General features: G+C 36.4%; 4 protein-coding genes across 5 annotated transcripts; 3 read left to right on the top strand and 1 right to left on the bottom strand.

The window, feature by feature from the left end:
* The first annotated feature begins 5073 nt into the window (after positions 1-5073).
* On the top strand, positions 5074-8808 carry LOC309493082 (uncharacterized protein). Its single transcript, XM_082162171.1, has 2 exons — positions 5074-5825; positions 6678-8808. Exons 1-2 carry the CDS (start codon positions 5487-5489, stop codon positions 7929-7931), a joined length of 1593 nt encoding a protein of 530 aa, XP_082018297.1. The 5' UTR covers positions 5074-5486; the 3' UTR covers positions 7932-8808.
* On the bottom strand, positions 8682-12268 carry tk2 (thymidine kinase 2). Its single transcript, XM_082162205.1, has 10 exons — positions 11959-12268; positions 11662-11699; positions 11459-11533; positions 11299-11352; positions 10393-10482; positions 10151-10224; positions 9955-10043; positions 9753-9832; positions 9479-9559; positions 8682-9323 (listed from the first exon to the last, which is right to left on the bottom strand). Exons 1-10 carry the CDS (start codon positions 12110-12112, stop codon positions 9237-9239), a joined length of 822 nt encoding a protein of 273 aa, XP_082018331.1. The 5' UTR covers positions 12113-12268; the 3' UTR covers positions 8682-9236.
* Positions 12269-14778: 2510 nt separating this feature from the next.
* On the top strand, positions 14779-16400 carry cklf (chemokine like factor). The gene is made up of 4 exons (XM_082162219.1): positions 14779-14942; positions 15279-15434; positions 15539-15634; positions 15811-16400. The coding sequence occupies exons 1-4, from the start codon at positions 14883-14885 to the stop codon at positions 15922-15924; spliced, it is 426 nt and encodes a 141-aa protein (XP_082018345.1). The 5' UTR covers positions 14779-14882; the 3' UTR covers positions 15925-16400.
* A 149-nt stretch (positions 16401-16549) lies between these two features.
* cmtm3 (CKLF-like MARVEL transmembrane domain containing 3) lies at positions 16550-22022 on the top strand. 2 transcript variants are annotated; one of them, XM_082162214.1, is made up of 5 exons: positions 16550-17077; positions 19242-19397; positions 19500-19595; positions 19734-19848; positions 20775-22022. In XM_082162214.1, the coding sequence occupies exons 1-5, from the start codon at positions 16961-16963 to the stop codon at positions 20801-20803; spliced, it is 513 nt and encodes a 170-aa protein (XP_082018340.1). In that variant the 5' UTR covers positions 16550-16960; the 3' UTR covers positions 20804-22022. The 2 variants fall into 2 exon arrangements, with proteins under 2 accessions (XP_082018340.1, XP_082018339.1); XM_082162213.1 differs by having other exon boundaries at positions 19734-22022.
* The last annotated feature ends 1011 nt before the right edge of the window (positions 22023-23033 follow it).

The raw sequence follows: 23033 nt of genomic DNA, 5'->3' as shown, positions 1-23033 counted from the left end.
TCAAGTGTGTTATTTCTCTGTCATAATGTTTTGGTCGTTTGTCCAAAGTGATAATGCTGTTTCATAGAGCTGCAGATGTCGATGTATGTTTTGTATAGGAGTCTTTATTCATTTACCACTGTATCCTCTGAATAAATAAAAACACCAGACCTCTATCTATTGAGACTTTAATTTCTGAATGCTTTCTGGGAGAATTTTGAAATTGTCAATTTTGTAAATAAAGAGTAGTGATACACACACACACACACACACACACAAACTTAAAGGTACACTATGTAACTTTTAGCTCTCTAGCGGTTAAAAAAATTAAACGGGATGCATTTACAGAAGAAAACTGTTTTAGTTGTGTATCAGCTCTGCGTTACTGTGCAGATGAAGATTATCCAACTGCTCATAAAAATTACTCACCCTCATTTCGTTCCAAACCCGTAAGACCTTTATTCATCTTCAGAACACAAATGTTTGATGAAATCTGAGAGCTTTCTGACCCCTCCATAGACAGACACTTCATTGCAACTTTCAACTAGCATTGCAACTGGCCAAGCAAGGTAGTAAAGACATCATTAAAAAAGTCCATGTGTCTATAGTGGTTCAAATGTAATGTTATGAAGCGACAATAATACTTTTTGTGTGCAATACCCCCCCAAAAAAACAAATTTATTCAACAATCTTTTTTCTGCGACATCATTCTCTTACGCTGTTGACGTAGTGTAAACAGTGCAGAGCTTCTGGGTTCTACATCAGAACGCCACCTCACTATTGACTAGCTCCTGCGTCAGCATCACACGAATGTGTTGTGTGCTCACGTGACCAGCGTCGGCCAATAGTGAGGCGACATTCTGGCATAGAACCCGGAAGTGCTGCACTGTTTACCACGCTAATAGCGTAGGAGATCTGACACAGAAGAGAAGAAATTGTTGAATAAAGATGGGTTTTTTTCGCACAAAAAGTGTTCTCGTCGCTTCATGACATTACGTTTAAACCACTGTAGTAGACACATGGACTTTTTTAACGATGTCTTTACTACCTTTCTGGGCCTTGAAAGTTGCAACGACTTTGCTGTCGGATCAGAAAGCTCTCGGATTTCATCAAAAATATCTTAATTTGTGTTCCGAAGACGAACAAATGTCTTAAGGGTTTGGAACTACATGAGGGTGAGTAATTAATGACAGAAATTTCATTTTGGGGTGGAATAACCCTTTAAAGCAGCACTCAGTAGCTTCGGGACTTCTTCGCTGTATTCTCGCTTTTTGCTCGCAGGTTTCTCTCTAGAGCTCCCCCCACAGCTTCGGAATAGATATTTGACAACACTGTTGTAAAAACTCGTTGGTGATTCTCAGACACCAGAGGCTATAGATCAACGACATCAAAGCAGATGGGACGTTCTTTAAAACGTCTTCTTCATTCGGGTTCGGACAGCGTGAGGGAGCGCAATAATGACAGCATTTTAGCAGATTTCTTTTGGCCGTAAAGCAATTGTTTACATCGCGAGACCTTATATCACGCGAGACTTCCTGACGCAGCGGCCGGCGGCCTGCCGGCTCAAAGTTGCAAGTGCGTATATTCCGCTCACGGGCACCAGGGGGGTGCGAAACGACCACCATTCAACCCGAAATAAGTAATATAACCATTCCAATGACTCCGAAGCTGTTCAGTTAAGGTAAAAAAAGTTACTTAGTTCACCTTTAAGAGATAACCAGTTTAGATGGAAGTTGTTGATCTCAAGTTGACAGCTGAAGACGTTAGTTAGAAGACCCATTAATATACATGGTACTTCCTTGAAAATAAATTCCAGCACAGTGCTACAACAACCATATGACCCTTTACAATATATAATGCTTATATGAACTCTGTTAGAGAGCTAGGCTACATATGGCAATTTATCTATTCAATAAAGTACATAAATCACCTCTCTCGAAAAAAAACCCCCACCATCTGTGTTGCTTTAACAACATTTCAAATCCCTCAGTCCTCGCTATCACCAAAAAGCCAAGTCATTATTGATTCTCTTTTTATTACAAACTCTTTTGCATTCTCTTTTTGCCAGCAGACTCTCCTCTGTTCTGTTTTTTTTTATTTTTTTTTATTTTTTTTATGGGTGATTCCCCAGAGGTTAGAGATGTATTATTTGTTGTGACTAATCTATGCCACTCCCACACATCATACACGTCAAAGTAGCAGGTCAACTTTTCTCTACTTACAGATATGATGAAACACGAGTGACGCAATTTCCCGCAAAAACCATCCCATCAGTTCTAAAATATAAACACTTAATAGGCTTACCATAGTGAATCAGGGTAAGACAAAAACACGTTTGGAAGAAGCATTGATGATGTATTGACTTAGTTACTTAGTGTACCTTTAAACTATGATGTACTCATTGTTTTGGTAAAACATTTTAACACTTAAAAATATTGAGTACATTTTAAATTTGTGAAATCAGAAGAGTAAATGTAAGTAAAAAAAAAAAAAATATATATATATATATATATATATATATATATATATATATATTAGTATAAGTAAAACTGAATAACATTCTGCAAATTTTTTTTTTTATAATTTCTTCATTCTCAAATATTTTGACTGAAACTCAAAAATAGATTTACAAAAATATAATTTGTTAGTAAAATGCAAATTTTCTTCTTTCTTCTCTAAAAAGAACACTGAAATAATTGATTTACATTAGGACAAAATTAACTGTTGGATTTTTAAGCATTTATTTTGGTACGTCCAGCTCAAACAATCAGAGATTTTATTAATGTAGGATATTATTATTGTGATATTTACAGAGCCACTGAATTAGGGTGTAGTAAATTCAGTATAGATAGCAATGTAAGATTTTGTTGTGCACAGTTATCGCTGGCAAGTTTCAGAGAAGAATGTGCAGTTTAGGAACAGATGTTGATTGTAAACTAAAGGCTTCCAGATGGACAGAATGTTTCCTGAACCATTTTGCTCATTGACTCCTGTCATTCATAATGCATTACAAGCCTCTCGCTAGCACTGATGTGGATATTCATCTCTCTCTCTCTCCTGCCTGTTTGCACGGTGGGCTCACAGAAAGTGCCCTGAACAGATGGCCTGTGCCATTGCTCTCACCTTAATTAGCCTCTTGTCCCAAAGATCCTCTTCTATTAAACTATAGAGGAATACTCATTTCATCCATGCAGAGCCACACAACTCTAGCACACTACAGAAATCAAAGTACAAACATCTGAAACATTTTATTCAAGTTATTTTAAACATGTATTGTTTTATGTAATTAATGTGTATTTTACCATCTACTGATTATTTGGTTACAAGGATTATTTGGTTAAAAGGTGAAGTTACAGTGTAATGAGGAATATTAATTAACTACATGTACTTACGGTATAAGGTTAAGGTTATGTGGATAAGGTTTGGTTTAGGTTAGTTGCTAGTAATTACGCATAATTTACTGTTATTATTTCTATCGTGAGCAAAATGTAACTTGTGTAATGATGTAATCTTAAAATAAAGTGTTACCGAATATTTTCAGGTCTGAAAAGGTAAATTAAGTGAGAATAGAGCTTCTCCCCCCTTTAGTTCCTGTTATAAAAAATAAATAAATAAATGTATTATTATTATTATTCTTCTCCAGCACCAATAACTCTTTATTCAGTGACATAAGTGCTTAATAAGTTTTGTGCATTTTGTGATCCTGTAATATTTGCTGCATTCAGTATATGTTTTGATACGTTAGTTAACTTGATTGTTATGTGTTGGTACATACAGTTGCAATCAAAATTATTTAACCCCCGGAGACTGTAATAATTTACAAATAAGCTTTACAGAGTTTTTATTTATTTAAAAATGTCATCTATAACAGTTTTTAGTGGCAAATTAAAAGTGATAATGTCAATATATAATGTAATGCTTTTGAGTTGTAGGATTTTTTATTTTATTTTTTTTATACAGCAAAGGTCATAATTATTCAACCCCTATTCAATGCTGCTGTTTTTAAGTCACTCATTTGTGTGGTATGGTTCAAAATTGTGTTAAAACAAAATGAAGCCTTTGGAAACTCTATAACAAAACTGTATTAGCATGTGCTGTTACACATACAGAACATACATTTAGCCTGTGCATGTGCTAAAGATGAGTACCAAATATGGTCAAGTCAAAAGAGCTGTATGAAGGACATCATAATTTTTTTTGAAGTATCAGCCATTTTAGCAAATATGGTGATGCTTACGGTGCAGAGACTGAAGCTTGATGATCAATGGACTTTCCTGCAGGACAGCCATACTAAAGTATTCCTCCAGATCTACTTAAGCTTGGTTCAGGGATCAGTCCTATAATGTTTTTGAGTGGCCAGTACAGTCTTCAAAATTACATCTCATTGAAAATAGTTGGTGTAATTTGAAGAAAGCAAGATTATCAGTGATCTGGAAGCTTTTTCAAGCGTGGAATGGGCAGAGATTACAGTAGAGATCATGTGACTTACAGGCTGCGTTTATTGGAGGTTATAAAGAATAAAAGATTCTGCACAAAATGTGACTTTTGGGGGTTGAACAATTTTGAAAGTCAATTATTTGATTATTTTATTTTTTCATCAACTTTACATTCTCAGAATCACTCAAATGTGTATTAATAACCTTTCTATAACTGATGCCTTTGTTGAATTGTTTTCATAAAATGTTGTTCTCAGCAACAAAATGTCTTGCAGGTCAAGGGAGTTCAGTCATTTTGATTGCAACTGTATATTAATGTTGTTCATATTCCAAATATGAAATGAGCTTACAAAAAGTACTGTGGCCATCATCAGATGGTAATACCATGGTACTTATATTGTACTGAATACCACATTCCTACACCAAGAGTGTTTTTAACACAAGTAGGCTACTTAAAATTTTCCTTGACGTTTTCCATTTGAAGCTGGATTTTCCCCATAGATACTCATAAGGTATTTTCCTTTGTGACGTAGGCCTACTAAAAAGTGTTTTTGACTTGAATAAGCGTCAACTGTATGATTACATCGCCGTCTTCTGGCCATTCTTACACAAAAGTCATGAGAATTACTTATTTTCTGCGCTAGATGTCAGTAATGTTTCCCACTTTCGAAGGAAGAATAACAATAATGGTGACATGTAGGTATATCATCAACCGTTTTTCGGTCAAAACATAGACAAATGCAGCGGGCATAATTGAGTTTATGTTTAAATTATATAGACATACGTATTACGTGTCTGTTAAGGCTGAGATGAACATGAGATCGCTTTTACATCGCTTATGCCTGCGATACAGGACCGTTTCGCTTATTGGTCATGGAACATTATAGACATTCATGCCTTTTATTAACGTATCCTGGACCGTGATTAAATAAGCATCAGAAAATATAGGTTATGGTTCTTCCGTATTTGCGTCGTTGGCAATACCTGCATGCATCATCATCATCACTCCTTATTTGCATACTACTTTCGCTTCCTCATCGGGAGACAACTTGATCACTTTCTGGAACAAACATGACCAACAGCGTCGACGATCAAACGCCGGTTTCGCGGAAAGACGTGTTCGTTAAGTATTTACAGCACTACGACAAAGTTAGTTGTGAAGGCGATGTGAAAGTGTGTTCAGAGACACAGGTGACAGATGAAGCCAGGCGCGTGCTGCTGTTGCCGGAGGAAGAGCCGCGGAAGAGATTCAACACGCTGCTGGACTTCTACGAGACTCTGTACAAGTACGCACAATACAGAGACTGCCAGAGACACGTCCACGACTTTAGAAAAGCCGCCGAGTTACTGGAGATGTTCTGTGTCAACCTGTTTTTGTTTCCGTGGAAGAAAGAGATTAAAACATTAAAGGTAAATAAAAGTTGCATCGATAGGTCTGTTCTCTCTACCTCCAGCTGATGGCAATAACAGCCAGGTTTGCTGTTCCTCTCTGGTCTCCTATAGCCTTGTCAGTCTGTTTTTAGGTTTTAGAAGGGTTTGGGGTAGGCTATACGTTTCCTTTGGTCAGGACAGGAAAGTTGCTTTCAGTTAAAACAGCTCAAACATGCATGTTAGTCTGGGACGAGGCTTAGGCTAAGCCTTGTCTGTGAAACCATGGGAATTATTGCCAAATGTTGCCAAATCCAAATAGCCAATATTCTGAGAGTTGATTATAAAACAGCTTAAACCAGTCTCATGTGGTTTGCTGTTCTTTAATCATTTCCTAACCTGGTCTGGCTTATTTTAGAGGGGATTAAAGATGGTTTTGCTGGTCTTAGCTGGTCTCCCAGGCTGGTCTGTTGACTGGCAGACCTGCTAGACCAGCCTAAACCAATGAATACACCTGATTTAAATGGTTTTAGCATAACTTTTATAGCAGAAAATGTATCATTGTATTATTGTATCATTACATTATTATATCTGTCTATATATAACTTCCAATTGATAACATATCTCAGCAGTCCTCTATTATTTACTTTTAGGGTCTCAAAAACCCTGGGTATAAAAATTAAGAATAAATTCATTGAAATTGCAAATCCCAAATTTCTTAGACTGGTATACACACTCTAAATCTCAAAAGTGTTGAGATGAGTTTTATTCATTTATCACAAAGTAAGGACACAAGGTTGAATTATTTAAGAAGTGAAAAGAGACCTAAAACATGTCATAAATTCTATACATTTCTATATCATTAATTGGGACTGTTTTTCCCTGTTCTCTCAGAAATTTACAGGAAACTTTGTCTATTTCATCAAGCCAGTATTGCCTTTTGCCAGGAGTATTCTTCAGATTATCGGATACTGTGTGGAAACAGACACTGAGTATAGACTGTCTGATCATTTTGATCCTGAAAAGGCCAAGAGTATGGGATTCGACCTTTTCCTTGCCAGGTTAGAGTGCGAGTATCTTCTCGAACTCATGAACCAGAGATCACATGTAGAATGTCTGGACATCCTCAGAACGAGAGCTTCTCCTTTGACCTTCAGTGCTGGGGAAGAAGTTTCAGAACCTATCAATGACATCTGTAATCTAAATGAGGATGTTTTTAAGGATGATGGGCATGTTGAAGGCAGCTCACTGGTAAACCCAGAGGAACAACAGCAACAAGAGTCACTTAAAAGTCATGAACCTCATAATCAGGAAGTCAACAAGTCTCAAGACAGTACTATATCTGATGTTGAAAGACCATCCAGCTCATTCATGACTGATGATAAGTCTATCTTGGAGATGCGGGAGAACTACCCAGACTTGGCCATCCGACAAAAGCCTATTTTCCAAAAGTCTCAAAGAATGATGCAGCCTCTCAAGGCCCAGGAGAAGGCTGGATGCAGGGGCCACAATGCAGGCCTGTTCCACGAGGTCAGTACTGACATGAGTGGACCCCAGTCTATAGCCATACACACTGAGACCACCCCAGGTCATAGAAAGCTACACATCCCAAACCCACTTGTAGAAGCCCAAGCCTTAGATGACAAACTATTGGTGCTTCAAGTCGGGACACTGCTGCAAGGACGCAACCGTGAAGGCTCAACAGACGACTGCTTGCTTGAGCTCACTGAGCGAATGGGAAAAATGCACGTGAAGGACCTCAGTGCAGATGAACCCCTTAAATACCCCATAGAGGAGACCGCACAGGCCCAGCCATCTAGTGGACATAATGACGTCATCACAACCCCACCCACAAAATCCCCAGATGGCATGAGCCTGCCCATCTTGAGCAGCCCATCCCAGGAGCCTGTCTGCAACATTGCAGGTTGCGGGAGCTGTGCTGGATCTGATGGCGTTCTTGCACAGGACAGCACTATTAAAGAGCCTCCTCAGTCAATCTACATCCCTAGCGCACTGAACGAATGTACAACAGTGTTTGGACCACCAACTGACCACAGTCAGACTGCCAATGAGGGTGCAATCGCACACAGGAGTCCCATATCTCAACAACCAGAAGACGAGCTTGACCAAACATACGTGATGGTTTAGACAAAGTATTCAAGGTTTTTCCTCATCCATGCCAGAGATTTTAAAGTATGCTACTGTGTGGCAGTGCAGTGACTAAAATAATACCTTTGTGCTAGTAATGATGTACAAAGCATTTTTATTGATACTGAGTTTCTTGTTAATAAAGCCATGATTTTAGATTAGCATCGGTATCTCACAATTTCTGAAGGTAACAGGAAGAATGTCTGTGTGCAATACCTTCATAGCTTTTTAAAGTGAAGGAAGGTTTCTTGCTGCTATAATTTTCATGAACCCAGCTAACATTTCATGGTTTGTCCATGGGTTCCATGTTGGCCCTACCTGAATTAATCTATACTGGTGCCAATTCAGATAGGACAGAATAGGAACCCACAGACATACCTCAAGCCCATATCACGCCTACATTGGCCCCACCATGAAATGTTGCCTGGGAGCTTGCTTGGTTCAAAATGATTCTTAGAGCTTGATTTATTAGGTACTGTGCCTTACTAAATGTAGAGATACAGCTAAATGTGCACCTACTTGTCTTAATGGAAGAACACTTGTTCTGCAGGACTGTTTAACCTTGGATTCATGTAGGTTAATATAAATGTAAAAAATATGTTCTGGTGAATCTTATACTGCCTATTATTGAAAGTAATAAGGTCGTACATTCTTTGTATTAATCTTACAGTACTACTGAGGCTACAGTGGAGCATGCCATACAATTATGTGACTAGATTTGAAATGTAATAAAATAAATATTTTCAAAAAAAAAATCATGTAGTTTATTTAAAACGAAGTCTTGTGCAGTTTAAAATACATTGGTCTCAGTAACACCTTAAGTAACATACATTTGCCATCAGGATCTGTACTTGTTTAGTGATGGTATCTGCAAGTGGCAGAATGAACATGAAAATAAAAGAAAGGGATCTTTCATTACACCTGAGTATGATGATGTAAATGTAAAATGCAGGACCAAATCACATAGAATACGTTTACATGCCCTCAAATTGTCCTGTAGCAAAAGCAGAAGTTTCAGATAATATGGAATGATTCTATAAAACTAAACAATTAAATGACTTTATATACTTATAAATGCTTAAACCAAGTTTACAAGGACTACAAATGCAAATACACGCAATAACCATAAACGGCAGCATTAAAATAAAACACTTATATAAATTAATTTACAAATCCTACTATGATTTACTAAATCAACTTCTATTGCAGTAGGAATGTTTGCACAAAGTGCTTGCTTCATCTGTCTCTGAGAGAGCAGAAGAAATGTGTAAACTGATAAAACCATCATTCTCTGAGATCCTTTACTCAAGAGCAATGCACCATTAGTATCTTCTCTCTGTTCTCCTCATACTTATGCAGCATCTTCTTAAGATCATGATCTGCTGGGATTACCTGCCCACCAATGTGAAAAAAAGAAAGAAAAAAATCACTTCAATGCATATTACATGGAACATTATTCATGATTTCAGCTCGTCAACAGGTATACAGTATGTCATAATACTTATCATTTGATGCATTTTAACCAACAAATATTGACAGAAACTCACAAGAACTGGAGCAGGAACTTCAAATGACTTCTGATGAATCAGCCAGTCTTCATACAGGTTATGGATGGATTCTAGGTATTCCTAAAGTGTGCAAATCAGTGAAAGTATCTCTTAAAATAAATGATAAAATGTGTAATATTTGTAATCTATCCTTCTGATAACATGAAACGTGAAGTCATCCATTGCCAGTAGTAGAGACTCAACTTTGGTTTTTGTTTCAGATTTGTTTTTTGCATGCACACAATAGTTGAATTACAGCTCAACAACAGCTCACCAAGGGAATAACCTTTTCTTCCTCTCTGCACCTCTGCTTTAGTCTCTCGTAGCAGGTCTGTGGAGAGGTCTGCAGGTAGACTGAGTAAAAACATATGTGAACACACATGTATTAGTAACATTACACAACAACAATAAAACAAATTTGTATCATCCACATCTAACAAGCAACATGCAGTGCAATACAGACATTTTTGCCATACCGATAAGGTCCACAGGAATAGAAATGTTCTTTATGATCCACTCAAACCATTCACTTAAAACAGCAAAGTCCACCTCAGGCATCTTTCCACTGTCAACCAAACCAAACAATTCGGTTTTATTTAACGTTAACAGCTACACATTTAATAATAAATAGTTGATATATAAAAGTTATTTCAGATTCCTGATCAAATCTACCTTTTAAAAAGATTTTCCACAAAAATGTACTTAGCGCTGTAAATAGATCTTTCCAGCATTCTGATTGGCAGTGACTGTGATGATAGAAAGAAAAACAACAGGTCATAAATGATTAGCATTCCATTTCCTCTATTCACGCAGAGAGCGGTGACTCATTTCTGTATTGCAGAACAGAAACAGATACATGTAAAGCAACTGAACAAAACTTGACTGTAGGGATGTGAAAGAGGACTTATACATGCCATTGGTTTGACGTGGCGATCCAGCATTGTGAGTTGCACATATGTCTGAAGGGTGAGCCCCCATCTGGTTGGGTCCTGGTACATCAATCCCTGTGACAGAATAGAAAACATTTATAATGCCATATTTGCACTGCAAAAGTTTAATAGTACAGCTCCTGAAGATGCATTTAAGTGTCTTTACACAGACTGTTTTAATGCTGCTCAAAGGTGGCATAGATGCATTTACACATGTCTGGCTTTTATGTGGCAACGGAATTTTAAGCAGGCATAGAGCAGCCTTAACTCATCTGTGTAAAAATGCATTAAGATAATTAAGTCTAATAATAACAAATTTACACTGCAAAGCTGGCGCAGGGGCACTTCTGAAGTGTCATTTAAGTGTTATTACACAGACTGTTTAATGCTGTTCATAGGTGTCATAAATGCATTTACACATCAATTATAACGGTATGATTTGATACTAGGGGCTGAGGTGGGTCAGAGCAGGCATAATTAAGTTTGGCTTTTATACGGCATAGTATCTTTCCACAGAATTTTGAGCAGGCACAGAGCAGCTTTAACTTCTCTGTGTAAAGATGCCTTAATGCAATAAAGTATAGCCTACAATTGTGCCAAATTTACAGTGCCAAGGTGGCACAGAAGTGTCTCTCAAGTGAAAATTAGGTGTCTTTACACAGACTGTTTAATGCTGCTCAGAGGTGGCATAAATGCATTTACACAACAATTGTAAATGCATATTGGTATAGAAGGGACTTAGGGGGGTTAGAGCAGGCATAATTTAGTCTGGCTTTTATGCTGCATTGCATCTTTACACAGAAATTTTGAGCAGGCTTAACTCAGCTTTGTAAAGATATGGAGAACGACAAAGCTCATTAAATCCACAGTAAAGTGCTACTGGATCCCTACCAATGGATTGCAACCCTGGACATTTCTCCATTTAGACACAGGCTCTGTCAGCACCTGAAACACAAGACACGTTTAGTTGTCTATGAAATAAATGAATAACAAGAATAGAGGGAGAGAGATTACAGGTACTGTGAGAAATGTTATATATTTACTGTAATACCTCAACATCACTGGTTTTGCTGAAGTACTCCAAACATGTTGTCTTTCCACTTGCAATATTTCCCTCTAACCAAATCTGAACAAAAGTGGATGCAAATTTCAAAACAACAACATATTTAACGATATTATGTTCACTGTGTTCTCGGCCGTATAAGTGACCCTCTCTTTCAGAGAAGAGGATCTATTCATCAAGTCGTAACTCACCACTGATTTCCTCTCCTCGCCGTTTCTAGCCAGTTTTCCTTGAGAAGAAGACAACATAATAAATATCTTCTCGGATTCAGCGTTAGATCTCTATGGCATCAGTCAAAGGATCGAGGATGTACAAGGCAACAAGCTTAAACTCATGTCAGTACTGTTAATGCAAAGCTGCTTGTGCATAATATTGCTCGGTTAGTGAAGATTTGAATAAAATATGAACATAACTATAAATATTACAAAAACAGATAAGAATAAGAGTTGTGGTCGCCGTTTTATTGCGTAGAACGGAAGTTGGCTTACTGTCACTGAGAGACGTGCTGCTGTTGCGCGGATGTCCGATGAAATGCTTTCCCAGTGCAGGTGTTTGTCGGACAAGTACATTTGTCGACAGAGATTTGTGTGAACACAAAGGTAAGACAACACGGCAAAACGTTTTGAACGAGTTAACAATCATCTCGCTAGTTTAATCGACGTTTAGTAGATACATAAACAAATAAGCAAGTGTGATGATGCGCAAAACTTTCAGTGTTACGTGCAACATTAATGAGCAACCAAAACATGTCAAAATAAAAGTCTCAATTTTTAAATCGTCACAAAAATGATGTTATTATTACAACATAAGCTATTATTATTATTATTATTATTATTATTATTATAAAAATAATAAAAAATAAAGTATACACTTTACTTGCCTACAGACATAGTAGTTGAAATTTTGAGAGAGCTAAGCTTGGGCTACTTTTAGAAACGTTTTTCTTTATGCCTTGAGTTTGTCTTGCACACTTGTAATACTGTGGGTGTTCCTTACGCACACAATTACATTATGGGATGTTCTCTCAGTTAGTTCACTTCAGGAAGCCTGTTATATTGTTCCTTATCAGAACATGATGCTATCTCAGACATCCAAATTACAAAACTAATTTGAAACCAAATATGAATTAACGTTACATGTTTTTGTAGGCCAACCCAGAAGTTGGCATCAAACTGGTTCCCTCGACAAAAACCCAATAGGATTTGTCCATAGGCTTTTGAATGATTGCAAAAAATAAGCTTTGTGATCAACAAAAGTTTGATTCTTGCACGTTTTGTCCATCGAGATAACTTTAACAAATAAACACAACTTTTATGAATTTTGAAGCCTAAATACAACCTCCAGAAATAAAAAGCTAAGCTCAGGCGATAAACTGACTACACCACGGTTAGTTTGTGAATGCTAAAATGTTTGTTTCCAGGTTTTGGCCTACAACAATACGTCATCCGTGCAGCACTGTTTTACTACTTCAAGTGCATTGTAGCATATTGAAAGCATTAATGAGGTGTGCAGCAAAACCTACACACATTAGAAGCAGTGTGTTTGCTTCATATTGTTTGTCTGTCACAATATAATTAAATTGAAATTGTCTAAAATAATGTGTGGCTGCTTAAATAAAAGAGTGAAACAATAAGTTGACTTGTATTTTGATTCACATGAATATATGTCACCAAGTATATAGATATCAGCCAGAATCACTGACCAGTAGAATCAAAATGATGTCTAACCCTTGAGCGGTACAAGTCCTGGCTACTTTTCCTATAAGTTTGCCACCTAAACACTCACACATACACACAAAAACTGGACTCAATTCAACAATGTTAAGTGGTTAAAAAAAAAAAAAAAACACCTCCTTAATTGGTTCTTCATGGACAAAAGTGGGCACCAACAGGAAATAAATAGGAAATACTATAATTCAGAGCCATTTTTTTTTATTTGGCCAATAAAAATCAATAAACACACCACAATGCAGATCATACATACACATAAATGAAGGGGTGAGCCTATATAACATTCTCAATGTGGCAAACAATCAATCACGCTCTCTCATACACTCGTGACACGCACACACACATCCACAAAAGCATTGCATTGAAAGCCATTAAATGAGCCTATAACAGAGCGTTTTGTTTTTTGACAAATAAAAACAGTCACTCACACATACAGAAACAGAGAATTGAATGAGCCAATAACTGAGCTTTTTTTAAATTTATTTTTATGTGCTAATCAGCCACACACACACACACACACACACACACACACACACACACACACACACACACACACACACACACACACACACACACACACACACACACACACACACACACACACACACTTTTCAAAGTCAGATCAAAGTCCTACTGCAAGATTTGTTGATGCTTCCAAACAAAACATGTTGTACATAGTTTATTCTTTACCTGTTTGTTACCATTTACTTTTATTGAGTTATTGTTAGGTTTATTGTTTATTCTTACCCGTTTGGTACTTTTTTGAGTTTGAAATTTGATGGTTTTTTTTAGAAATAAAGGATTACTCTGTCTCCTACTTTGCCTTTTCCTTTTAGCATGGTCATATTTGACTGTAAGTATATTTTGCCATCTTTGTATAGTCTCACCCAACACAAATGGTTGCTAAATAATTCTACAATTTTAACTAAACATGGACACAGTTAAGTGGTTAAGTTCGTTACAACAATGGTTTTAGATTTCAGACTATATGCAGCCAGTGAATACAGCATCTAGTGGCTACTGATGTTTTTGCTCGTTTGCTATTTTTATACCATCATGTCACCAAAGTTCCCAAATATTTAGGTTTTGGCTGTCTGAACTTAATGGAATGATTTTTTTTTTAATAAGTAAAATCAATATTAAATATAAAATAAACATATTTTACAACAAAAATATTGTACTTTTAGAGGTAAATAAAATAAAAAATACCCCAAAAATGATATTTTTTATTTGATCAAAGATAGAGACATTACATGTATTAAAAAAAAAAATTGGTACCACACCTGAGAGAAATTGCAGGATTTTCAATTAAGGGCTGCTATGCGAAGGACACTTGAGGGCTAGAGTCTAGATCATAGACCAGCTGTAATATACATACATACATAAGAATGTTTATCACTTTTAGCATTCATTCTACATAATTTTCAATGCATCCAGGAATATTATCACCTGACAGAAAGATTTGATACGATCTGAACAAGTCTAAATGTAGAGAATCCGTTTTTACTGATGAAAAACTGTTGAGTGCATTAAAAAAAAAAAAAAAAGATGTGAAATTAGTCATTTCCTGATACTAAGAGGAAGCATTCAGTCAGGAAGCAATGTTTTAAGTCTGTCAAGCTGTGTTTTGAGAGCAACTCATCGACATAAAACATACGAACAAAGATCATATTAATGCCGCAATGGAAGTTGATTTGGCCTTTTTGAAGTCCACAAAAGGTCTACTGAAAATAGCAGAAATGGTGAGACATTTATGAAAATGTAACATGGTAGTTTTCTGCACACTTTTTAAAAGACTTAATAGTACAAGGCACAGACTTGATACTTTCAATACAACATTGTTAGAAAGGGAAACAATGTAAACCTGCTTTAAAAAAAAACAAAAAAAAAACAAGGTTTGCACAGCTGATTTGACACAATGTAAATTCAAAGAATGTTGAAAAACATTATTCACAAAATCACATTACATTCCAATAACGCAACATCTACTGTATAGTCTAAAACCATTTTACTTGCCATCTTACTAAATGTCTTGTTGAAATTCCTCAAACAACCCTTGAGTAATATTGTCTTGGCAGGTGTGTGTTTTTGTGGCTTTTGTGTGTTATGCAGTGGCTTCTAGGCCCCCCTACATTGCCGCAACATGCATGGAGTTTTTCATCACGTTTGGATTTCTTCTGCTCTACCTACTGAAACTCAACAAGATGTTCACTCTCTTCTTCTGGCCCCTTATTGTAAGAGCATACATCTATGCACTTGATTGAATCAATGCGAATATACCTGCAACTGCAGTTGTTATTGCAAACACAATTATTGTTAATGCACTTTTGCTCCACAGGATGTGTTCAACTCATTCTTTGCAGCTACACTGATGTGTATTCTTAGCCTGGTAGCAGTCTGTACGTACACAGTGAAGGGCACACTGAGCGGAGGGGTGAGAATTCACACATCCTCTCTTCCTGGAACTCTCTTTATATTTTCAATGATTATGCAGGCCTTATTAAATCTATCAGACGTTTTCAAACTTATTCCATCCTTGGGAATATCATTGTGAATGACCCAGACATTATGACACAAGTTTCTCACTATACAGTGTCTTTTGGTTGACAGATTGTGGGCTTTGTGGCTGCAGCCTTTTTGTCTTTGGATGGCTATATCCTTCTCAAAAAAATCACATTCAACAAGCCAAGAACCACCACAGAGGCCCAAAAAGAGGGAGATTAAAGCTCTGCAGGACCAGCTCTCTCGTTTTGTGAACGGACCATTTTCACCAAAATAAGATTGTAAAATACTTGTATAGTAATAATGTATTCACTTCTTTCATGAATAATGCATACATGTTAAACCTAAGGGATGCACAAATTATCACCACTCAAAATACATTTGTCCATGTGAATCAAATTGAGGATCTTGTTGTTATTGTCTTAAAACATTAACCCCGATTGATTTAATTTCCTTATTCCACAAGTAAAAATTTGTTGTTATCCAGAATTATTATGCAAATTTTGGGTTGATCCCAGCAAGAACAATCTCTTCAAACCATGTTAAATATAAAAACATAAGCCTACATAGGTATATTAAACATACATTACATATTTTAAGAATGTTGGTATGTTCACAAAATAGGTTAATTACATTCAGTGGTTGCATTTCTGTCTTATTACCTCAAATACATTTTTCATTAAAGACCTCTAAAAACATTCTGGAAACTTTATTATCTGTTATTTATTTTGTTTGTTATTTAAACACATTTATTTGTATAGCGCTTTTCACAATACATATTGTTTTAACTCAGCTTTATGGAAAATGCATGTCTACATTACATTTTAGAGTTATCAGAGGGTCGAAATAAAGTATGAACAACATGTTAGCCAAAGTCAAATACCGTCCATGTTTTTACTAGCCTAAACGGGGCTTGAAGTCTGTCAGACTCAGACCCCAAACAGAGGATAAGGGTTAACTGTTCAGTCAGAAATGTGCAGATGTTGTTGCACATAATATCTTTACAGTTGCTACTTGGAGACTCCTGTGATGTGAGAGATGTTTCGCACACATTCTCTGTTCACTTATTAACGGTCTCCAGATTTCGGGAATGCAGATGCTGCTCTTTTGTGTGCTTCGTTTCCGCAGTCATTATTTCCGTTTCCACTCCGTGGAAAGTTATGCCGATTTGCGAAGAGTAGCAGCTGTCTCATAGCGGATAGTGGGACGCATCACTACTGTGAACTTTATTCGGTAACAGAAGAGTTTCGTCAGCGTGATGGGGGACATCGAGGCGTCGGATAGTAACCGGTCACGACAGACCGTAATCCATTCTCTTCTCCCGAGTAAAGAATTCATCTCCTCCCGAAAAGGACTACTGCTGCTCGGTGAAGTGGTACGCTTTTCGACCTTTATTGGTTATCCACCCATGATAGCTAGTGTGTCATAATAATTGCATTGTTTTGTGGAATTCTATTATCTGTTAAATGTTATTGTCCGTTTAGTTTTTTTAAGCTGGATGCAGACACTTCACATAGAAGTGCTTTCTGCGACTTAAATCGTGGCATTTATTCTTCTGATTTGAGTTTCTTTTTCTTATCGATCTCTTTTTCACTTATTATTCTTCAGGCCTAAGCCTAATTTTCTTTTAATAAGTTTGTTCAGAAAAGTTTCTGTTTTCTACAGTAGCCTATGATATCTATACAGTTAGGTCAAACGCTTTTAAACGTTCCTCGTTCATCTGGAGGGGGAGTTTTATGTACTTACATTTAAATTAATAATTTTATACAATGGACTTATTGTGTATAGGCCTACATGTTTTTACATTGTACATGTTTAAAAAAATACCTGCATGTAATTACAGCTGTAATTAGTTTATGTATAATTACATTTGTAATTACATTGTTGAATCCTCCCTTACACCCTAACCCACCCTTAAACCAACCCATGCTACCACACCTGTCCCTAACCTTAGCCTTATCACACCTCAATAGCAGCAAAAGTGTTTTACAATACAACATGAGCACAATACATTGTACTTATTTGTCGATGTAAGTACATAGGACTTAAAGCCACTTAATATAAAGTGGGACCAAATATTTTGCTGTGCTAAACAAATAATTAGGCTAATATTGTGTTATTTATAGTTCAGACAAAAATGTGGCCAGTTGTTAGGCCTTTATTTGTTCTTCGCCAATGCCAAGTAGCCTAGTTCCATAAGAGTTGGATAATAAAATAATAAAATAAATAATAAGGTTGTCATGAAATTAAAATGTTATGGAAATTTATTTTTACAAACATTCAACACAAAGTGTGCACATCCAAAGTGCAAAAAAAAAAAAAAAAAAAAACTTAATGAGGGTGCTCAACCACAAAAAGTTGCCACACCACAGCTCCAGAAATAGAAAATTATTTATTTATTTTCTCACCACAGGTAACATTTGAAGCCTAAAAGCTCCAGGCGCGAAAAGCTTTTAGACGTTTCAGGTCTCACTGGCTGTGGTGAGAACATAAATTAATAATTTTTCTATTTTTAGAGCTGTGGTGTGCCAACTTTTCTCTTCCTTAATGGAAATTTACAGTATTTTCTAAATTCATGTTATAAATCTTATTGTGAACGATTCCATGTTTTTTTTTTACCTCGTAATTTTCAATCAGAATGTCATAACTTGATCTTCTGGTGAAAATGACAGACTTCTCTCTGGTGACGTATGCCGGACTTCTCCAATCATTTAGTCTGCTTAAACCCAAACTCATGTTCATCTGCCTCCATTTTTCAGTGCAACGCCCACATCTCAAAATCCAGTCAATAACCAATGGATAGAACCAAGTCCCCACCCTGCATTTTTTATTGTTTCGATAAGGCATAATCAGAGTTGCCAATTCCGCTTATAAAACTTGACTGTAGGCTTCTTTTTTTTTTTTTTTTTTTTTTTTTTTTTTGAAAAGTAAAAACTTTTCAAACTTGTTAAAAGTTAACAAGTATTCTTCACATTTGTATTTGCTGTTTTCTTTGATACATTGATGTCTGCTCACAGCTAATAGCCAATCAGTGCTGTAACGTAATTCGTCCTCCCACATCCTGCCCCCTCCTCACCCTCATTGGATAAAAATCACGTTCAGCATGAAGGCATGTGACGTTGTAATCGAAGCGATGATAGTTAGTAGACGTAAATCGACGAATGTACATTTTCACAAACAATGTCACCAAAAGAGATGTACAGAGATGGAGAGGAAACCTGGGAGATAATGGACGGTGCAGGGGAGGAGATGGACCTAAATAATTATTTTTAATATTTGTACGATGTATTAATCATTACAGGCTATAATAAAAAAGTATACTAATACTAACAGTAGATATGGTTCGAATTTATTTTATTATAAATATTTGGCTATATCACAGCTCCTCCTTAGTGCTCTTGTCTTTTTCTCCTTTTCCATCTCCAAATCTATTGTCCTCACAGGTGATCGGAGGATAAAAAATGAAAACGGGTCCTACAGACCCGAACACCATACAAGAGTTAAATAAAAATGCATCCTCGTGTTTCCTGTCTCCTCAGGTGCTGTCGTTCATCAGCTTTGTGTGCTTTGCTGCTTCAACAGCAGCTGCCTTCGTCACCGCTCCCTTCATTGAGTTCTTGGCGGCCCTCTTCCTGCTGTTTGCTTATTCTACAAAGTTCAATGAGAGATTTAAGGGCTTTCACTGGCCCCTCATGGTAAGTTTACTGACCTACAAACAAAATGACTGTGCTGGATCAAATTATACTACCAAATTTCCGTCCTCCTTTCCAAATCTCCATGTCTGTTGTTTCATGAAGGACTTCTTGCGCTGTGTCAGCGCCTCCATTATCTTTTTCATCATCTCTATAATATCTGTGTCCAAATATCCGGATGGAGCCTCAAAGGCTGCTGGGGTAGGCTCACATCAGTTCAGTCAAATTCTCTTTATCGCCACCATCAGTGACAGCACTGTTTATCTATGATTATAGTTGCTCCACACAGTTGTGTGATGTTTAGACTGGTCTCATGTGTCTTTCTCTTTCACTTCTTAGGTCTTTGGCTTTGTTGCCACAATAATCTTCGCCCTGGACTTTTATTTCATCTTTAATGAACTGGCCAATTTCCTCAAGGGAGGTGACTCCAGCGAGGAACCACCAAACACACGAGGTATTTATACAGAGCTCTTATTTATGCTACCTTTCAAACATTTGGGGTCAGTAAGATTCTTTTTAATGCTTTTAGAAATGAATACTTTTATTCAGCAGGGATACATTAAATTGATCAGATGTGACAGTAAATATGTTTGTATTGTTACAAAATATTAATACAGTTATTTTAAAATGAAAAAGAAATTCACAATATTACTGTTTTCTTATTATTTGAATTTGTCTTATGAATTTTTTGATGATGATATAAATGGAGGTTTGGTGAGCGTAAGAGACAGCTTTAAAAAAAAATAAAAAAAAATTCTGGTAACACTTTATTTTACAGTGTCCTTGTTACATGTTGCATGTACTTACCATAGTAATAACAGTACATTCTGCATAATAATGTGCAACTAACCCTTTACCAAATCCTAATCTTACCCTAACCCTATAGTAAGTACATGTAGTTGCTTAATATTATTCAGTACATAAATGTATAATTACACTGTAACACGGACACCTTAAAATAAAGTGTAACCAAAATTCTTACCTAAAGTTCTCTTTTCTCTGCTGAAGTCTCATTCACAGGAATGATTGCTTGCACTAATCTTTCCACATCATACTAAAGCAGCAAGAATATTAGTGAGACCAGTCGCAGGAAGTGGAAGGGTGATGTGGTTTCTTATCAAACGTGGTTTCATAACTTTATAAACAATCATCCACAGTGTAGCGTTTACTCTAGTTATGTGACTAGGCAGGATGAACTCCTTCAGTATCACATATGAATTAACCCTTGCTACAAGCAAGCTGTATTAGTCATTCTCATGCATTAAACTTACTGTACAGTGCAGTTTGTTTTTTGTTTTTTCACTGGGAATTCCCCATTGTTATTCAGAGGCTGTCCTCCTTCATTTCTCTTCCAGAATAACATATTCTTCTTCCTCACAGATGATGACTCAGACTCAGACTCTGACTAAAGCTGTGTTTGTGTCCAAAATCCTGGTGTGTGACCACTACAGTGCCTGATAACCAAAACAGACTCTTTGATATAACTTTTTTATTGTTTGTTCTGAAATTCATTACAAAATTTTGAACTTTTTGTCACTAGAATTAAACAATGTATTTCAAATGTTACATCACAGAATAGAAGCTTTATCCCCGGTTTCACAGACAAGGCTTAAGTTAGTCCCAGACTAAAATGCATGTTTCAGCTGTTTTAACTGAATGCAACTTGCACTGACATATCTTAAAATATGTCAGAGCCATTGTTTTGTCTTAAGATGCACACCAGTAATGTTTTTTTTTTTTTTTTTTAAGGCACGTTTATAAAAGCTACTTAAATATTCTAATTGAACTAAGGCCTGATTCTGGCTTAATCTAAGCCCTGTATGTGAAACCAGGGCTTTCGAGTTTTTTATAGTCTTTTTACAGTTCTGTATATACATCCAGACAATCGAAGTCCCTCTCATTTGATTTTCCAAAAACTGTGAATTATTCCAGTGAAAAAGTTTCACATCAATCAAGCTTATTGCCGTTTTTTTTTATTATTATTTTTTCAAGAAAGGGCAGTATTGTACCATTTATCATGTTTATATACTGCCTCCAACAGCTTCAGTTCGCTTTCAGTTTTTACATTATGTACGAGCCTTTTTCTATTTCTTTATTTGGGAGCTGTGTGTGTTTACTAATTAGAACTATTTTGGGAGAATATTTTCTCAAAATATGTTTTCTTAAATTGTCTTTTAAAACAATTATCCATGACGTGGTGATGAAGCCCTGGATTTGGAATAATAATGTTTTGTAGCAATCAAATAAGTTTACATCATACATGAAATTGGCAGGTGGTTGGCTGGCCACAGTCACCTGTCTCATTTCCACACGTCTACACATTGGTGTTAGTCTTGTAATATAGATATAATGCCAATGTCTTGCCAAAGCACTGCAACAAAGGCAAGATTTGTCTCATCGTGCTCACCTAGCAATGTACTTTTCTTACAGTGGCACTGCTCAGCTATTGAACCTGTATTATAAACGTGAGCTTCAGCAGTGTATGGGAGTGTCTCCTGGTTTACTATAGTATTTTAAGGCATGTTGCATGCATCCACATTCCACCTTCTAATGTTTCTGTGAAGAGTGGATATGCTTTAATAACATGCACTGTCAGATTACCACATCAATAAATATTTTTTTGTGCAATTTTTGTAGTATTGTTTGTTTTTTGAGCAAATAATCTTGCCCAGTCAGTTTGAATGTTAGAAGCAAAATGTGATCTAGAGTTTGTTAGTGTATTTCAGTAGATCTGATTTAAAGTCTCCATGTAGTCAATAATTGTATCCCTTAAAACAAATTTTTTTATCACCAAAATGACATATTGAAACTTTTTTTTCTTGAAATATTTTTATTCATGCCTTAAAATAGCTTGAATGTAACTTTACACCCTTGCCTCATTTAGTATACGCGGATCTATGAATATGCAAATTAGCCCCGCCTCCACTCACACCAGCTCAGAGATTCACCCGGTCAGCTTTTACTCAAGTTACTGTAGTAAATGCTGCACAATTATATCGCTCTTTACAACGTTTGACACATAACGGTAATTAATATGATTAGCTTTTTGCTTGACTACGTTATCAAACAGCTAATAATGTGTTGCTAATGTTACACAAATCATGTTCCCGTTCGCCATCTCAGTCTGCCTTCTGAAAATCAACATCCTTAGAAACGCTTTGAACATCATAAAACGTCAGTGGAGAAAGGCATAGTGCATCATAACATCATCATATACATAATTCACCCGCTATATTGCTGAATGTACTCGATTTTTCCTATCAACAGAAAAATATACCGGGATAACATGGCTTCTCTTGAGACTCTCTTGCTTTTCAGCAGTTAATGATATGCTAAAGCCTGCCCACACGTTGACCTGATTGGTTATAAGGTATTTGTGACGTAGTTTGTGATGTACGAAACACCAGCGCTTTCAAACCGGGGTTTTTAAGACTATCTTTGGATCACTGCAGTTTTAAGGAGAACATTTCTCAGCAATGCTGTTGACTTATGAATTTTCACATGGTTTGTCTTAAAACATATTAAAAACACCACAGACATAACATATAAACTAAACTAAAACATAAAACCTGATTTTCACCACAGGGGGTCTTTAAATGCAGTGGATTCCATATAAATGCAGTGTACCATAGTAAGGCT

Source organism: Leuciscus leuciscus (genome assembly GCF_965113295.1).
Source record: "Leuciscus leuciscus genome assembly, chromosome: 2".
In the NCBI taxonomy this organism is placed as follows: domain Eukaryota; kingdom Metazoa; phylum Chordata; class Actinopteri; order Cypriniformes; family Leuciscidae; genus Leuciscus; species Leuciscus leuciscus.
Note: the sequence above shows the minus strand (reverse complement) of the source record. Positions and strands in the feature narration are given on the sequence as shown.